General features: G+C 43.8%; 1 protein-coding gene across 1 annotated transcript; it reads right to left on the bottom strand.

Annotated features, from left to right (window-relative positions):
* Nucleotides 1–11,673: 11,673 nt before the first annotated feature.
* LOC119277447 (histone H4) lies at nt 11,674–12,315 on the bottom strand. The gene has a single exon (XM_037558725.1). It carries the CDS (start codon nt 12,239–12,241, stop codon nt 11,930–11,932), a length of 312 nt encoding a protein of 103 aa, XP_037414622.1. The 5' UTR covers nt 12,242–12,315; the 3' UTR covers nt 11,674–11,929.
* Between the last annotated feature and the right edge of the window lie 789 nt (nt 12,316–13,104).

Below are 13,104 nucleotides of genomic sequence, written 5' to 3'. Positions count from 1 at the left end.
GTGTTTTCTCTACCTTGGAATGATGATGTTAGTCATATCATGCATATGTTGCCTTGCAGTGCCTACTTTTGACATCATATATGTCATCTACTTAGTTTAGACATGTTTTGTAATGCCACCTGTTTAGTTTCTATATCATATATGGGAATTATGCAGTCTCGTGTCTTTTAGCCAGCCATAATATATGTGAAATGTGCAATGCCATCCCGTTTAACCAGGCATCATATATTTGAATGATATCTTGCCCATCCTTTTCTTCATTACATTTCCATTAGTCTACAATGTTTGTACATTAAACTACTCTTCTTGTGAATCAGCCATTTGGGTGGGAGATGGAAAAATCTGGAGTGAAAACAAGGCCTTTAGAGCAGAATGTGCTGCCTGTCGAAGCAAATCTCTTGTTGGGACCCGATAGCTCCTCAGAGATGGATTCAGAGATAGATGACCAGTCCTATTCCCCCACCGAGGTGCATGCTCTAACTTGGCACGGTTATACTGCTCATATCATGCATATGGTGTCTTGCATTGCATAGTTTAGACATCATATAAATAATATTCAACACCATGTTCTTAGTTCAGACATCATATCGAATGCCCACTGTTTAGCATATAAATCACATATGTGAATTAAATCATGCGATCATGATTACTTAGATAACATGTAGGTGAATTATGCCATGTGATCCTGTTTAGTTATTCATCATATATTTGAATTATGTTATGCTATGATATCCAGTTTAGATATACATCATATATGTGAGATTATGTCATGCTACCCATTTTAGTTAAACAATATACATGTCAACTATTTCATGCCCTTTTTTCACACTATCTATTGCATATGTCTCTCATACAATGTCTGTACATTCAACTATGTTTCCTGTTTATCAGCCATTTGAATTGGAGCGGGTGATGCCAGTATCTAGCGGAGTAAAAACACGATATTCAAATAAAACGGTCCTACCTCTTGGTGGAGATAGCACCCGGTTGTACATGCACGAAAACCAACCCTACCACACATAACCCAAACTCTCGCAGATTGTACCCCTACTGCGATGGACAGAGAACCAGCTTCACCCAATCTAACCCCAACCCCGGCAGATAGTAACCCAGTTCCTATTGACACAGCACCATCTCCACAACAGAACTCCCAAACAAGAGCAGTTAGTAAGGCAGCTCCGGTGCCCAAAGGGCTAGTACAACCACGGCGAACCCCAACTCCACCAGTTAGTACGCCTATTCCTGTGGAGGAAGCACAACCGACTAGTCGTAGTTTAGCATCTATCGCATTTTATGTTGTTAAATCCTATGTGTGTATCTTCCCATCTTGGAAATATTATACCGAAGATGAAGGAAAATTACAGTTGCGGGTGTTTGTCCAGGAGTTATGTGTAAGTAATGTTATTCATGGCAATTACTTTGCTTTGTCCCATACATCCTACCTCCATGATGGTTATAATACAGCAAAATTTTCCCATTTTTCTCTATAGAGAAGGACCAATTTGGAAACTCGGGATGAGGTAACTTGTGCCAATACTTCTGCTATCTTCAAGAATGCTTAGTGGCAGTATCGGAATTACCTGAAAAAAATGTACTTCACCAGCAAAGAAACTCATCAAGTTCCCTTACGTTCTCCTGAGACACATTTACTGGACGATGACCGGGAACGCCTTGTTCTGTACTGGCCCCGAACCAAGAATGTGGTAAGGTCTATGAGCTCATTTTCTATTTTTAAGTACTATATTCTTGCATCTTACTGTACTTTGTTCATGTAGAACAAGTGCCTAAACATGAAGAACAACTGTTCTAATTTAAGATTCCATTGCTATCGTGCATACTGCTTTGCTCTTGTATCATTGTATTTACTCATACAAACTTATTTTTAAATTGAAGGATCCAATCGAAACTCTAATGGCACAGCAGGTATGTTCAGGCATGTTTCTTTAACAGGTTTGCTCTTATCAATAGCTCTGTTGATTTCAATTTCAATTGTGTATACAGTTGACTTCTCATATCATGCACATTACTAGCATCACAACAGAGCCAATAGTGTTGTTGTACATGTAGACCCGTGGTACCCATCTGAAATCTTGTTGTGCCATGTAGTTTCCCACGCTTTATATTCTTTCACTGCTCCTTTGTCTTGAACTGATATGATTTGCACCATGTCTCTATTTTGATTTAGAAACACAATGCAGTGACCATGGGACATAGATATATGTTTGTTTGATGCTTTTATTATGTACTAGTACTTGGCAATAGAAGACTTGGTAGTTTAATCCTGTCCACCTTACTAATGAATTGGTTCACCGAAATGAGTTTCATATACTAGTACATGCTCAACATGTTATGTGTCTGTTTGTTTCTTATTTTAGAATGCTGACAGAATATTGGGGAAGAGTGCCTTATTAAGCAATTGTAAAGGAAGTAATGCAGATAAGGTTCAGGATAGTGAGACATCCTTGTTGGTCTCCAACAAAGCTGATAAAACAGCTAAGGAAGACTATCTTGAAGACAGTGAGACAACCCCAAATTCATGTCTTGGTCTAATGTTCGAGTTACTGGCCACTACCGCTTGCACAAGCTATTCAAACTCACTGTTTGAATCAGTTCGGTTTCTTGAATCTCAACTACAAGCTGAAAGACATCGATCAAATGTGTTGTGACAAGAAGCGGAAGGACTGCGGAAATCCCTAGAGCATTCAGATGCATACTTTTTGGTGTAACAGCAAGTGTTGGAGGATTTTAGCGCCAAACAGGACAAAGCTAATAAGCTTGCTAAGCTTATTGTCAGCATGGTGGATACCCAGGATAACGTTTCTTGAGCTCTTCTGAAGTTGTTTCAGTTATGCTCTTGTTTTACTGTCGCGTTTATTTGCACTAGTGACCAATTTTGACGACCAGTGTATGTAATATGCTGCTTTGTTCCCTATATTTGCACGGGTGGCGAACTTTGATGCCCAGTGGATGTAATATGTGTAATAGAGGTAATAGGCTAGCATTAGTTGTTTGCTTATTTATTTCCTTATTGTCTTGTTTAGTTGTTTGCTTGTAGTCACTGCAGTTCTTTTTCCGTGTTTTTCTAGTGGCCATAATAATCTATTTTTGGTAACTAGGCCACAATAATCATGGCAACACACGGACTGTTGTAACCATGGGCCTCCTGTGGGCCGTATGATCCATGGGCCTTCTATGGGTCGTAGGATCCATTGGTCTTCTATACGGGCCGTAGGATCCATGGGCCTTCTACAGGCTGTAGGATCCATGGGCCTTCTACGGGCCGTAGGATCCATGGACTTTCTACGGGTCGTACGATCCATGGGCCTTCTACGGGCCGTACAATCCATTGGTCTACTACGGGCCGTAGGATCCATGGGCCTTCTACGGGGCGTGCTACCTCTTGAGCACTGCCTTGGTTTTCCGTTGATGAGGAAAGGGTGATGCAGCAAAGTAGCATAAGTATATCCCTCAGTTTTTGAGAACCAAGGTACCAATCCAGTAGGAGGCTCCTCAAAAGTCCCTCGTACCTACACAAACAAACAAGAACCTCGCAACCAACGCGATAAAGGGGTTGTCAATCCCTTCAAAGTAACTTGCAAAAGTGAGATCTGATAGAGAAAATAAGATAAGATAAATATTTTTGGTATTTTTATGATATAGATTGGAAAGTAAAGATTGCAAAATAAATATAGATGGAAAACTTATATGATAAAAGATAGATCCGGGGGCCATAGGTTTTACTAGTGGCTTCTCTTGAGATGGCATAAGTGTTACGGTGGGTCAACAAATTACTGTCGAGCAATTGATAGAAAAGTGCATAGTTATGAGAATATCTAGGCATGATCATGTATATAGGCATCACGTCCGCGACAAGTAGACTGACTCCTGCCTGCATCTACTACTATTAATCCACACATAGACCGACTCCTGCCTGCATCTAGAGTATTAAGTTCATAAGAACAGAGTACGCATTAAGAAAGATGACATGATGTAGAGGGATAAACTCAAGCAATATGATATAAACCCCATCTTTTTATCCTTGATGGCAACAATACAATACGTGCCTTGCTGCCCCTGCTGTCACTGGGAAAGGACACGACAAGATTGAACCCAAAGCTAAGGACTTCTCCCATTGCAAGAAAGATCAATCTAGTAGGCCAAACCAAACTGATAAATCAAAGAGACTTGCAAAGATAACAAATCATACATAAAAGAATTCAGAGGAGATTCAAATATTTCTCATAGATAAACTTCATCATAAACCCACAATTCATCGGATCTCGACAAACACACCGCAAAAATAGTTACATCGAATAGATCTCCAAGAAGATCGAGGAGAACTTTGTATTGAGATTCAAAGAGAGAGAAGAAGCCATCTAGCTAATAACTATGGACCCGAAGGTCTGTGGTAAACTACTCACAACTCATCGGAGAGGCAATGGTGTTGATGTAGAAGCCCTCCATGGTCGATTCCCCCTCCGGTGGAGCACCGGCGAAGGCTCCAAGATGGGATATCGCGGATACAAAAGGTTGCGGTAGTGGAATTAGGTTTTCGTGGTGCTCTTGGATGTTCTCAGGGTACATGGATATATATAGGAGGAAGAAGTAGGTCGGTGAATCCTCGAGGGGCCCACGAGGGTGGGGGGGCGCCCACCCCCCTAGGGCGCACCGGGCACCCTCGTGGCCGCCTCGACTGCTTCTTGACGTCCACTCCAAGTCTCCTGGTTTGCATTTGTTCCAAAAAGATCGCTCCTGAAGGTTTCATCCCGTTTGGACTCCATTTGATATTCCTTTTCTTCGAAACACTGAAATAGGCAAAAAAACAGCAATTCGGGCTGGGCCTCCGGTTAGTAGGTTAGTCCCAAAAATGATATAAAATTGTAAAGTAAATCCCATAAACATCCAAAACGGGTAATATAATAGCATGGAGCAATCAAAAATTATAGATGCGTTGGAGACGTATCAGGGCGTATAATCATTTCGCCAATCATGGGTCGTACTATTCGTGAACCATAACGGTTCGTTAATAGGTCGTATTTGATAACTCTATGAAAACAGCACAAGGTTTTTTTTACATGAAAACGGCCCAACGTATTAACGGGCCGACTGTAACCACGGGCTAAATTTGGCCCACAAGCAGAAAATGATAGTAACGGGCCATAAGTAACCGAATGCTGGAAATGAGCCCAAGAATAAATGGGCCATGAGAAGGCCGAAAGATAACATGGGCTGGAAACGGCCCAATGGAATAATGGGCTATTAATGGGTATAAAGTGATACATTGTTCATTACGGGCCAGTTTCACCACCGGCCGTTAATGGGCCAAAAGTTACAAAGGGCCTCATATGGGCCGAAAGACGTCATGGGTCATACATGGGTCGGAAGATAAAACAGGCTGGAATCATATTGGATAGCCCAGATGACACTACTGGGCCTAATTTGGATAGGTCGTAACGGGCCCTCGATTAGCAGGCTATAAATGGGCTATATGCGAACAGCCTGTTAACAGGCTTTTTGTGGGCCGGCCTTTTCATAGGAATGGGCCTCTGTTGGGCCGTGCCACATGTCAATGTATCATAGGCACCTTCGGTCCAATGAGTGAATGACATTTGTCCTAACGGTGAGCCGACACGTGTTTCCTCCAGCCAATGATGATTTTACACGTGGAAAATCCCCATTGGTCCGGACTGTTAACGGGTTATCGGATCCAAAACCGGACCCGATAGCTTAACGGTGTTCCGTTATGGTGGATGCCACATGTCGGTCACCCTTGACGAAAGCACTTCTGTGACGCGTGATTTATCGTCATGGAAGTGAACACTTCCGTGATGATAACTTTGGTAATGTCATGGAATACTTCTACGACAGCACAGGTATGACTATCTTGATTCTGTCATAAAATCGTCATGGATGTACATGCATGACAAAAAACGCGACCTACTGTGACAAACACGTATCATCACGGAAGTGTATTTTTTTGTAGTGTTAGGGAAGGCTAGAAATCAAGATTCTTGTGGTAGGATTGGAATATCTCTATATCAACACATGAGTTAGGTGGTTCTCTCTCAGAAAATATATGGTGAAAGTGTAGGCATGTTCTGATGGCTCTCTCACAAATGGAGAAGGGGGTGGAGGGGCATATATAGCCTCCACACAAAATCCAACCGTTACACACATTTGACTCACCTTGGTGGGACCGAATAGTTAAACTCGGTGAGACTGATATGTTCAAAAATGTGAACGTTAGGAATCTCGGTGGGACCGACTGGAACAACTCGGTGAGACTGATGTGCTAGGGCTTAGAGAAAACATCATCTTGGTGGCACCGATTGCATCAGCTCGGTGAGACCGAAGTGAAGCAATAAGGCAACAGAGAATCTTTCAAGCCAACTCAGTGAGACCGATCGCATAACTCGGTGAGACTGAAATAAATGCAACAAGTCACAGAGTGTTGGCAGGGCCATCTCGGTGAGAACGAGACCCGTATCGGTGAGAATGAACTGTTAGGGTTTCTAGTAGTGGCTATGTCATATGAACTTGGTGGCGCCGGATAGAAAGACTCGATGGAGCCGAGTTGGAGTTTAGGATTTTGACATATTTGAATGGAGAAAGTGGTTGAGGGTTTTGAAGCAATGTCACTAAGCATTTGAGCAAGCAAACCATTAAGCAACACCTCACCCCTTTTAATAGTACTGGTTTTCCTATGGGCTCAATGTGATCTTGGATCACTAAAATAAAGATGAAGAGTCATGAGCTTTTGCCAATCTTTGTCCTTAGCACCTTGAAGGGTTCCACATCCTCTTGTCCTCTCCACGCCATTGTTGAACTTATCTGAAATATGCTAGATAAAACTATTAGTCCAACAAGGTATATGTTGACATTAATTACCAAAATCACTCAGGGAGTACTTGTGCTTTCACATGTCCTTTTCTTTAAAATTATTTTTTAAGGCCTTCTACGATATGTCCTCAAATCTGGGACTTTTTGGCTCAATTCTTTTTCCTTTTCAAGGCTTGTGGGTTTTTCATTAGCAACAAGTTTTTCTAGAGGGGTTCACGCTAGAACTTTTTCCAAATCAAAAGAAATCATTCGAATGGTGTCCCATGCCCTTAGCGAATGATTCATCCGGGCTGGTGGTGCTCCAAATCGAACGTTCCCCAGATATGGGGTCCTAAAATATAGTACTACTCAGAACTCAGCACATGAGAAGAACTTTGAGGTGGTTCACTTTTGCTTCCGGTTGTCCTCCTCTTGTCAAGGACCTTCACTCTCCAGTGCATTATCGCCTTGGTGGTTATGATGGAGGCTGACATCAAGCATGCAGCCAACCAACTCTCTTCGGTGGTCTTCAAACATGTTCTTCGGCAGTTTAATTTCTTAGCTCATGTTTTAGTGAAAGCTGGAATGAAATATAGTAATAGTAGTTTGTATGTTTATTTTCTACCCTGCGTTGCATTCGGGCCCTTTGTAGCTTTTTTGCGTAATCAATAAAATACTGATGTTGTCTGGAAAAAACATATGACGCATTTTTTACCTCTGCCCCTCGTCAACGAGTTGACATGCTCGCGCCTCGAGGCAAAGAGGACAAGAACATATGAAGATCCAAAAAAAACTTTCATGGCTGGTTCAATTTTGGGCTAGGAAATACTTGTCCAACTCTACGAACATACGAAACGAGGTGATACCCTACTTGGAAGAGAAATTTTGAGGCTCAGAATTTAGCTAGGTTTTCTTTAACTCTTTCTATTGGCCAGCATGTTTGGCTTGGCTCTCCATAGGAAAGTGGAGTGGTCCTACTTGATTATGAAAAAAAAATAGTAATGTTGACGCTTCCTGGGAGGGAGATCCCAACGAACACGCCCGCACAACCGTTTGATCGTTATCAAATGGCAGTTTTTGGAAAAAAGAACACCTTCGTAAAATGAAAGTCGCCAACCCCTATAACTCAACTTGCCACCCCTCGACTTTCTTTGTTTTCTTTTTACACTTCATATAAGATTTGTCTTAAGTCAAACTTCGTAAAATTTGACTAAGTTTACATGAAAAATATCAACATTCACAATACCATATCAATATCATTTGATGCATTATTGAAATATTTTTCATACTATATCTCTTTTTTCTAGTAGATGTTTATATTTTGTAATATAAGTTGGTCAAATTTTAAGATATATCTTATACGCAGAGTAAAGAGAAACGGAGGGAGTACAACTAAAATCCGCCATCCAAATCGTTCGCAAATACCAGGGGGGCGAACGTTCGACAGCTATTAGGGTCCTAAAAAATAATGCAACACTTGTAGTCCCAAAAAAAGATGATACCCTCATGCAATATTACAGAATGGTTGTTCCACCTACGGAAAGAGCAGCTCATGGAGATTTAATCCTCATCCATGCTTTCGCCCATATGGTTGGCTCGAAGGAAGGTAATACATGAACAAATTTTATCAAAGCCCTGCAATGATTTTTGGTTTTGTGAAACAGCTTCAGGAAGAGCTCGAGATTATCACACTGGCGAAGCTGTAGGTGGAGAGGAGAGGGTTCGGTAATGAATCGGGAAGAGGAGAGTCGACGACAATGAGGAACGGCGAAGAAACATGTGGGTTGGTGGTAGGGATCAATGAAGTGGAAAAAACTTGGGGGAGCCGATGGGCCTGAACACGGACTCATCCCGTCCGTAAAACAACTTTCAGATGGCCTGGTCTGGATGTATTGTACTTGCTAAGCTTGCAAGGAATTTTCCTTTTATAAAAACACAATATAGACATACACACCAACAACATTTGGAGGAGGAGGTGAGATTCATCGGAAAAAACGCATTTGCCTCCCGGGTCGCTCCTCCAGGCAACTCCGGAGGCCTTCCCAGCCGCCACTCGAGAGGCCACCCGGTCCTCCTCCCTTCCTCTCGTTGCCGCCGGAGGACGCCGCCGGCTTGCGCCCGGAGGCCGACAGCGGTGGCGGGGGCTCTTACTCCCTCCCGTGTCTCAGGGGTGGCGGGGCCCCAACATGTGTGGAGGTGCGGCCGATCTAGAAGCGGCGGCGATGGCTTTGACGGTGGCGGCGATTAGCCCTGCCTCGGGCCACGGGCGGCTGTTGCGGCGTCTGGCCTGGATCGGGCGGCGGCGCCATGCGGTCTTCGGCGGCATGTCATCTGGCTTTAGATCGGCGACGGCGTTGAGGGCCTGGTGGACTGCTTGGCGACACATGGAAAATCTGTTCTGGTCGGTGTAGCTAGTGGTGGTGGTCATCTTCTTCGTCGGAGGTGGCTGGCCAGAGGCTTGGTGATTCGATCTCGAGATCCATCATCTAGTCCCGGCTGCGAGTTGGGGAGACATGGTTGCCGGTGAAAACCGAGCAGACGGCAGGCGATGGCGGCATTACGCCGTTACCTTGATGAAGGCATCGTCGTGTAACTACTGTCGACCCACTCGTGCTGCTCCAGGGGAAACCCTAGGACCTGGTGTTCCAGATCGGACGATGGCGGCACTGCGGTGTCGTTTCTCTCTTGGGAGCATCGTTTGTGGAGCAGAGCTGGAAGTCAGAGGCAGGAGGTGGAGCGGCTTCGTCTTGCGCGGAGCTTCGATGGAGATGTCAAGTCATGCCTGACTGACAGGTGCTACGCTTTGTCATGCCTGGTCGGCAGGTGCTACGCACGACAGATCTTCCAAAGACTTCAAGCTGTGTCGGCTGGTGGTACTTGGCAGCATGGTGCTGAGGTGTATCAGTGGCGACCGCGACGTGCTCAGTTGTTTGCGCGCAGGGAGGAGGTGTCGTTGGGCGCCATGGTGGCGTCGACGATAGCTGGACCGAGCAAGGTTGATGCATCAGTACAGTTCTAAAGATGGAGCGGTGGCAGTTGGCGGTGGCGGCCTATGAGAGCACGCCGGCCCGGTGAGACCCATGCCCGGCAGGCGTCCTGGATGGGACCTTAGGTCTTAGATGTTAGGTTTGGCTGTGATGTCTGTTTGATATTAGGCCCAGGCTATCTGCGCCCCTTCATCAACTGAATAGGTGTAGCGACAGTTTGTTGCTTAGATGGCGGCTTTAGTCTTACTATTGTATTACTTTGTAAGGTCTTGTAAGAATAATAAATAAAGTGGCCGTATGCATCGCCCAGATGCAGAGGCCGGGGGTTATCCTCCTTTTCTAAAAAAAACACCAACAACATTTTGTATACTCATCCTTATGAATATACAAACGCACATCATATCACTATGAGCCCCACAAGAGGTTGAGTCATCACGTCTTAAGATTGCCGAAGTCGTCACAAGCATCACATAGTCAACGGACACAACATAGCAATGAAATAATAGCGCTATAAAGCTTGAAATACATCTGGGAAATATACAATCACAGATGGACAGATTTCACCACAAAAATTTAAACATTTAAAATGTGATTAGCTCGTTGTAACTAATTAACTATCATACAATAATTGTGTAGAATAGTTCTGAACAGACAATGGGGTAGGAGAGCTACATGACGGGCCTGCCAACTCGAGGGAGAGGCACCAATTGTCGGTCGTTTTCTTTTGTTTTTCTCCTTTTACTGGTTTTTGGCGAGGGGTTTTCAGTCTTTCTATTTTCTGTTTTTTTATTCTGAATTTTCTTTATTTTTAACATTTTTTAAAATAATCTGCAAGTATCGCCTTGTTAGGACTCCAAATTTCAATGATTCCTTCATTGCGTGCATTGAAATTTGGAGTCCTCGCACGGCGATACTTGTAGATTGTTTTTAAATGGCGAGAAGAATAGGTTCTTTGAGTTTTTGTCATTGTCCAAGGGATGCAAACATGGCGGCACATAATCTGGCGAGACGTACTTATGATTCAAATGTTGTTTATGATTGGGATGGTTATCCGCCTAGTTTTATTATCCCTGATATTATCTCAGATGTAACCGTGATTTAAGTTCAATAAAATCTGCCCAAGGGCATCCCCTAAAAAAAATGTAAGGTTCCGTTTCACCTTTCTTCCTACAATTCCAGGGTCCAACCTTCCTCGTATAGTAATCAATTATCTTAATTTACTTACCTTCTGAATAAATTTCACTTTAATTTACTTACCAAACTTTTGATTAAAATATAAGATAAATCATGAGCAGAATTTTCTGAACATTTATTTACATAATCATATACTATGGTCAGGTAAATCACTTATGATTAAAATATAAGTTAAATCATTGGCAGAATTTGATGAACACTTATTTACACAATCACACATCACAGGTAGGTAAATCACAAGCTAAGGTACTAGAATATTTATATCTCATTGCAACACACAAGCATTGTTCTAGTAAAAAAAAGGTGCAAAATTTTGCAAAACTGACTTTGGGAGGGACTGGACCAAACAAAATTTACCACAGAAAAGAAAATCAAAACAAACACCATGTGCAAATTTATGACCATATATGACACAGACAAATTAAGATCTGCACGGAGACGCAGACAGAATATAAACAGGTTACGGGCGATGAGAACCAATCAGCTAATGGTGCATTCAAAACTACTCCGTAGATTGTAACATGTGGACACGGCAAGATTTGCAGAAAATATTCAAGCAATGAGCTGCTGGATCTGCAAGAAAATACAGAACGGCCGGAAAACAATTGTATCGCAGAATTTGCACCAGGCTAAATGCAGAAGCACATTTGGCAAACACAGAACAGCATCGTCATTAACAATAATTCATAGTTTTAGGACAATTTTTGATAACTCTGGATTCATATTACTCGGCAAACACAGTGTTTGCCCATCAGAAATTCAGAACACTGAAGCAACCATTGAACAACCAGCTACTGCTACTACAGATATTACTACTAATCATAGAAGGCATGGAACCCAAATCAACTACAGCTTTCTCCTCTCCTCCACTTTCTTGACCGCGAGCCAGGGCTTGTGCGCCACGGCCGGCCAGACAGCGCCGCGACTCTTCAGCCGCCGAAGCCGTACAGGGTGCGGCCCTGGCGCTTGAGCGCGTAGACGACGTCCATGGCGGTGACGGTCTTGCGGCGGGCGTGCTCGGTGTAGGTGACGGCGTCGCGGATGACGTTCTCGAGGAAGATCTTGAGCACGCCGCGGGTCTCCTCGTAGATGAGCCCCGAGATGCGCTTCACGCCGCCCCTCCGGGCAAGCCTCCGGATCGCCGGCTTGGTGATGCCCTGGATGTTGTCGCGGAGGACCTTGCGGTGGCGCTTCGCGCCTCCCTTGCCGAGCCCCTTGCCGCCCTTGCCACGCCCCGACATGGCTGCCGCTCCGAGTAGCTTTAGGAAGAGAGGGGATTTTGGGGATTTTGGAGCGGGGTTTGGTGGCTGGAAGCGATGAGTGAGATGAGACGGGGGAAGGGGTTGTATATAAAGGGTGAGCGGGGGCTGTCGAGGAGGCTGGAGCCGTTCGATGGAGATGAGATGGGTGGCTGAGACTGCTTTTCCCGATGATGCCGCGGATCGGTGGTGTGGACTGGGGTGCGGATCGGTGACCTGGCACCCCGGGTTCCAAGTTTCGGAATTTTGCGCGCCCGGTCTGCGTAGTGGGACGAAAAAGAAGCGGGATTGGACACTAGTTCTGCTGGTGAGGACATAGATACTCCCAAAGTGTAGAAAATATGCTGGGGTGTACCAATTTAACGAGGGCATGTACAATGCATAGCCTCAAGGTGATGCCTCGCATGCCATGTAGCATCGGATATGACGTAAAGTAGGTTTGGACAGGAAGCAGGATCCTCTTCAGGAGGCGTTTGCTTGAAGAGAAAAAGCGTGGTCCGATGACAAAAGCTGAAAAGGTTGGAGTGAAAAATAGAGATGCATGTGTACTAAAGTCTTTATTTTTTATTTCTTAATGAGGCCCACTAGTGATAGCTTGTATTGGAGAGGAAAAATGAATGTAGGTACTTCAAATTACTTTTTGTCATGAGTCATATGTATCCATATGCCACCATTGTACATGCCCTGAAATTTCGTACTTCCTCTGTTTATTTTAGTTTGCATATAAGATTCGGTCAAATTCAAACTTTGTAAAAGTTTGACTAGCTTTGTAGAAAAAGATATCAACATTCACACTATGAAATCAGTATTATTAGATGCATGATGAAATTCATTTTGATAACATA

Source organism: Triticum dicoccoides, chromosome 3B (assembly GCF_002162155.2).
Source record: "Triticum dicoccoides isolate Atlit2015 ecotype Zavitan chromosome 3B, WEW_v2.0, whole genome shotgun sequence".
Taxonomy (NCBI): Eukaryota; Viridiplantae; Streptophyta; class Magnoliopsida; order Poales; family Poaceae; genus Triticum; species Triticum dicoccoides.
This window is presented reverse-complemented; position numbering and strand designations above follow the sequence as displayed.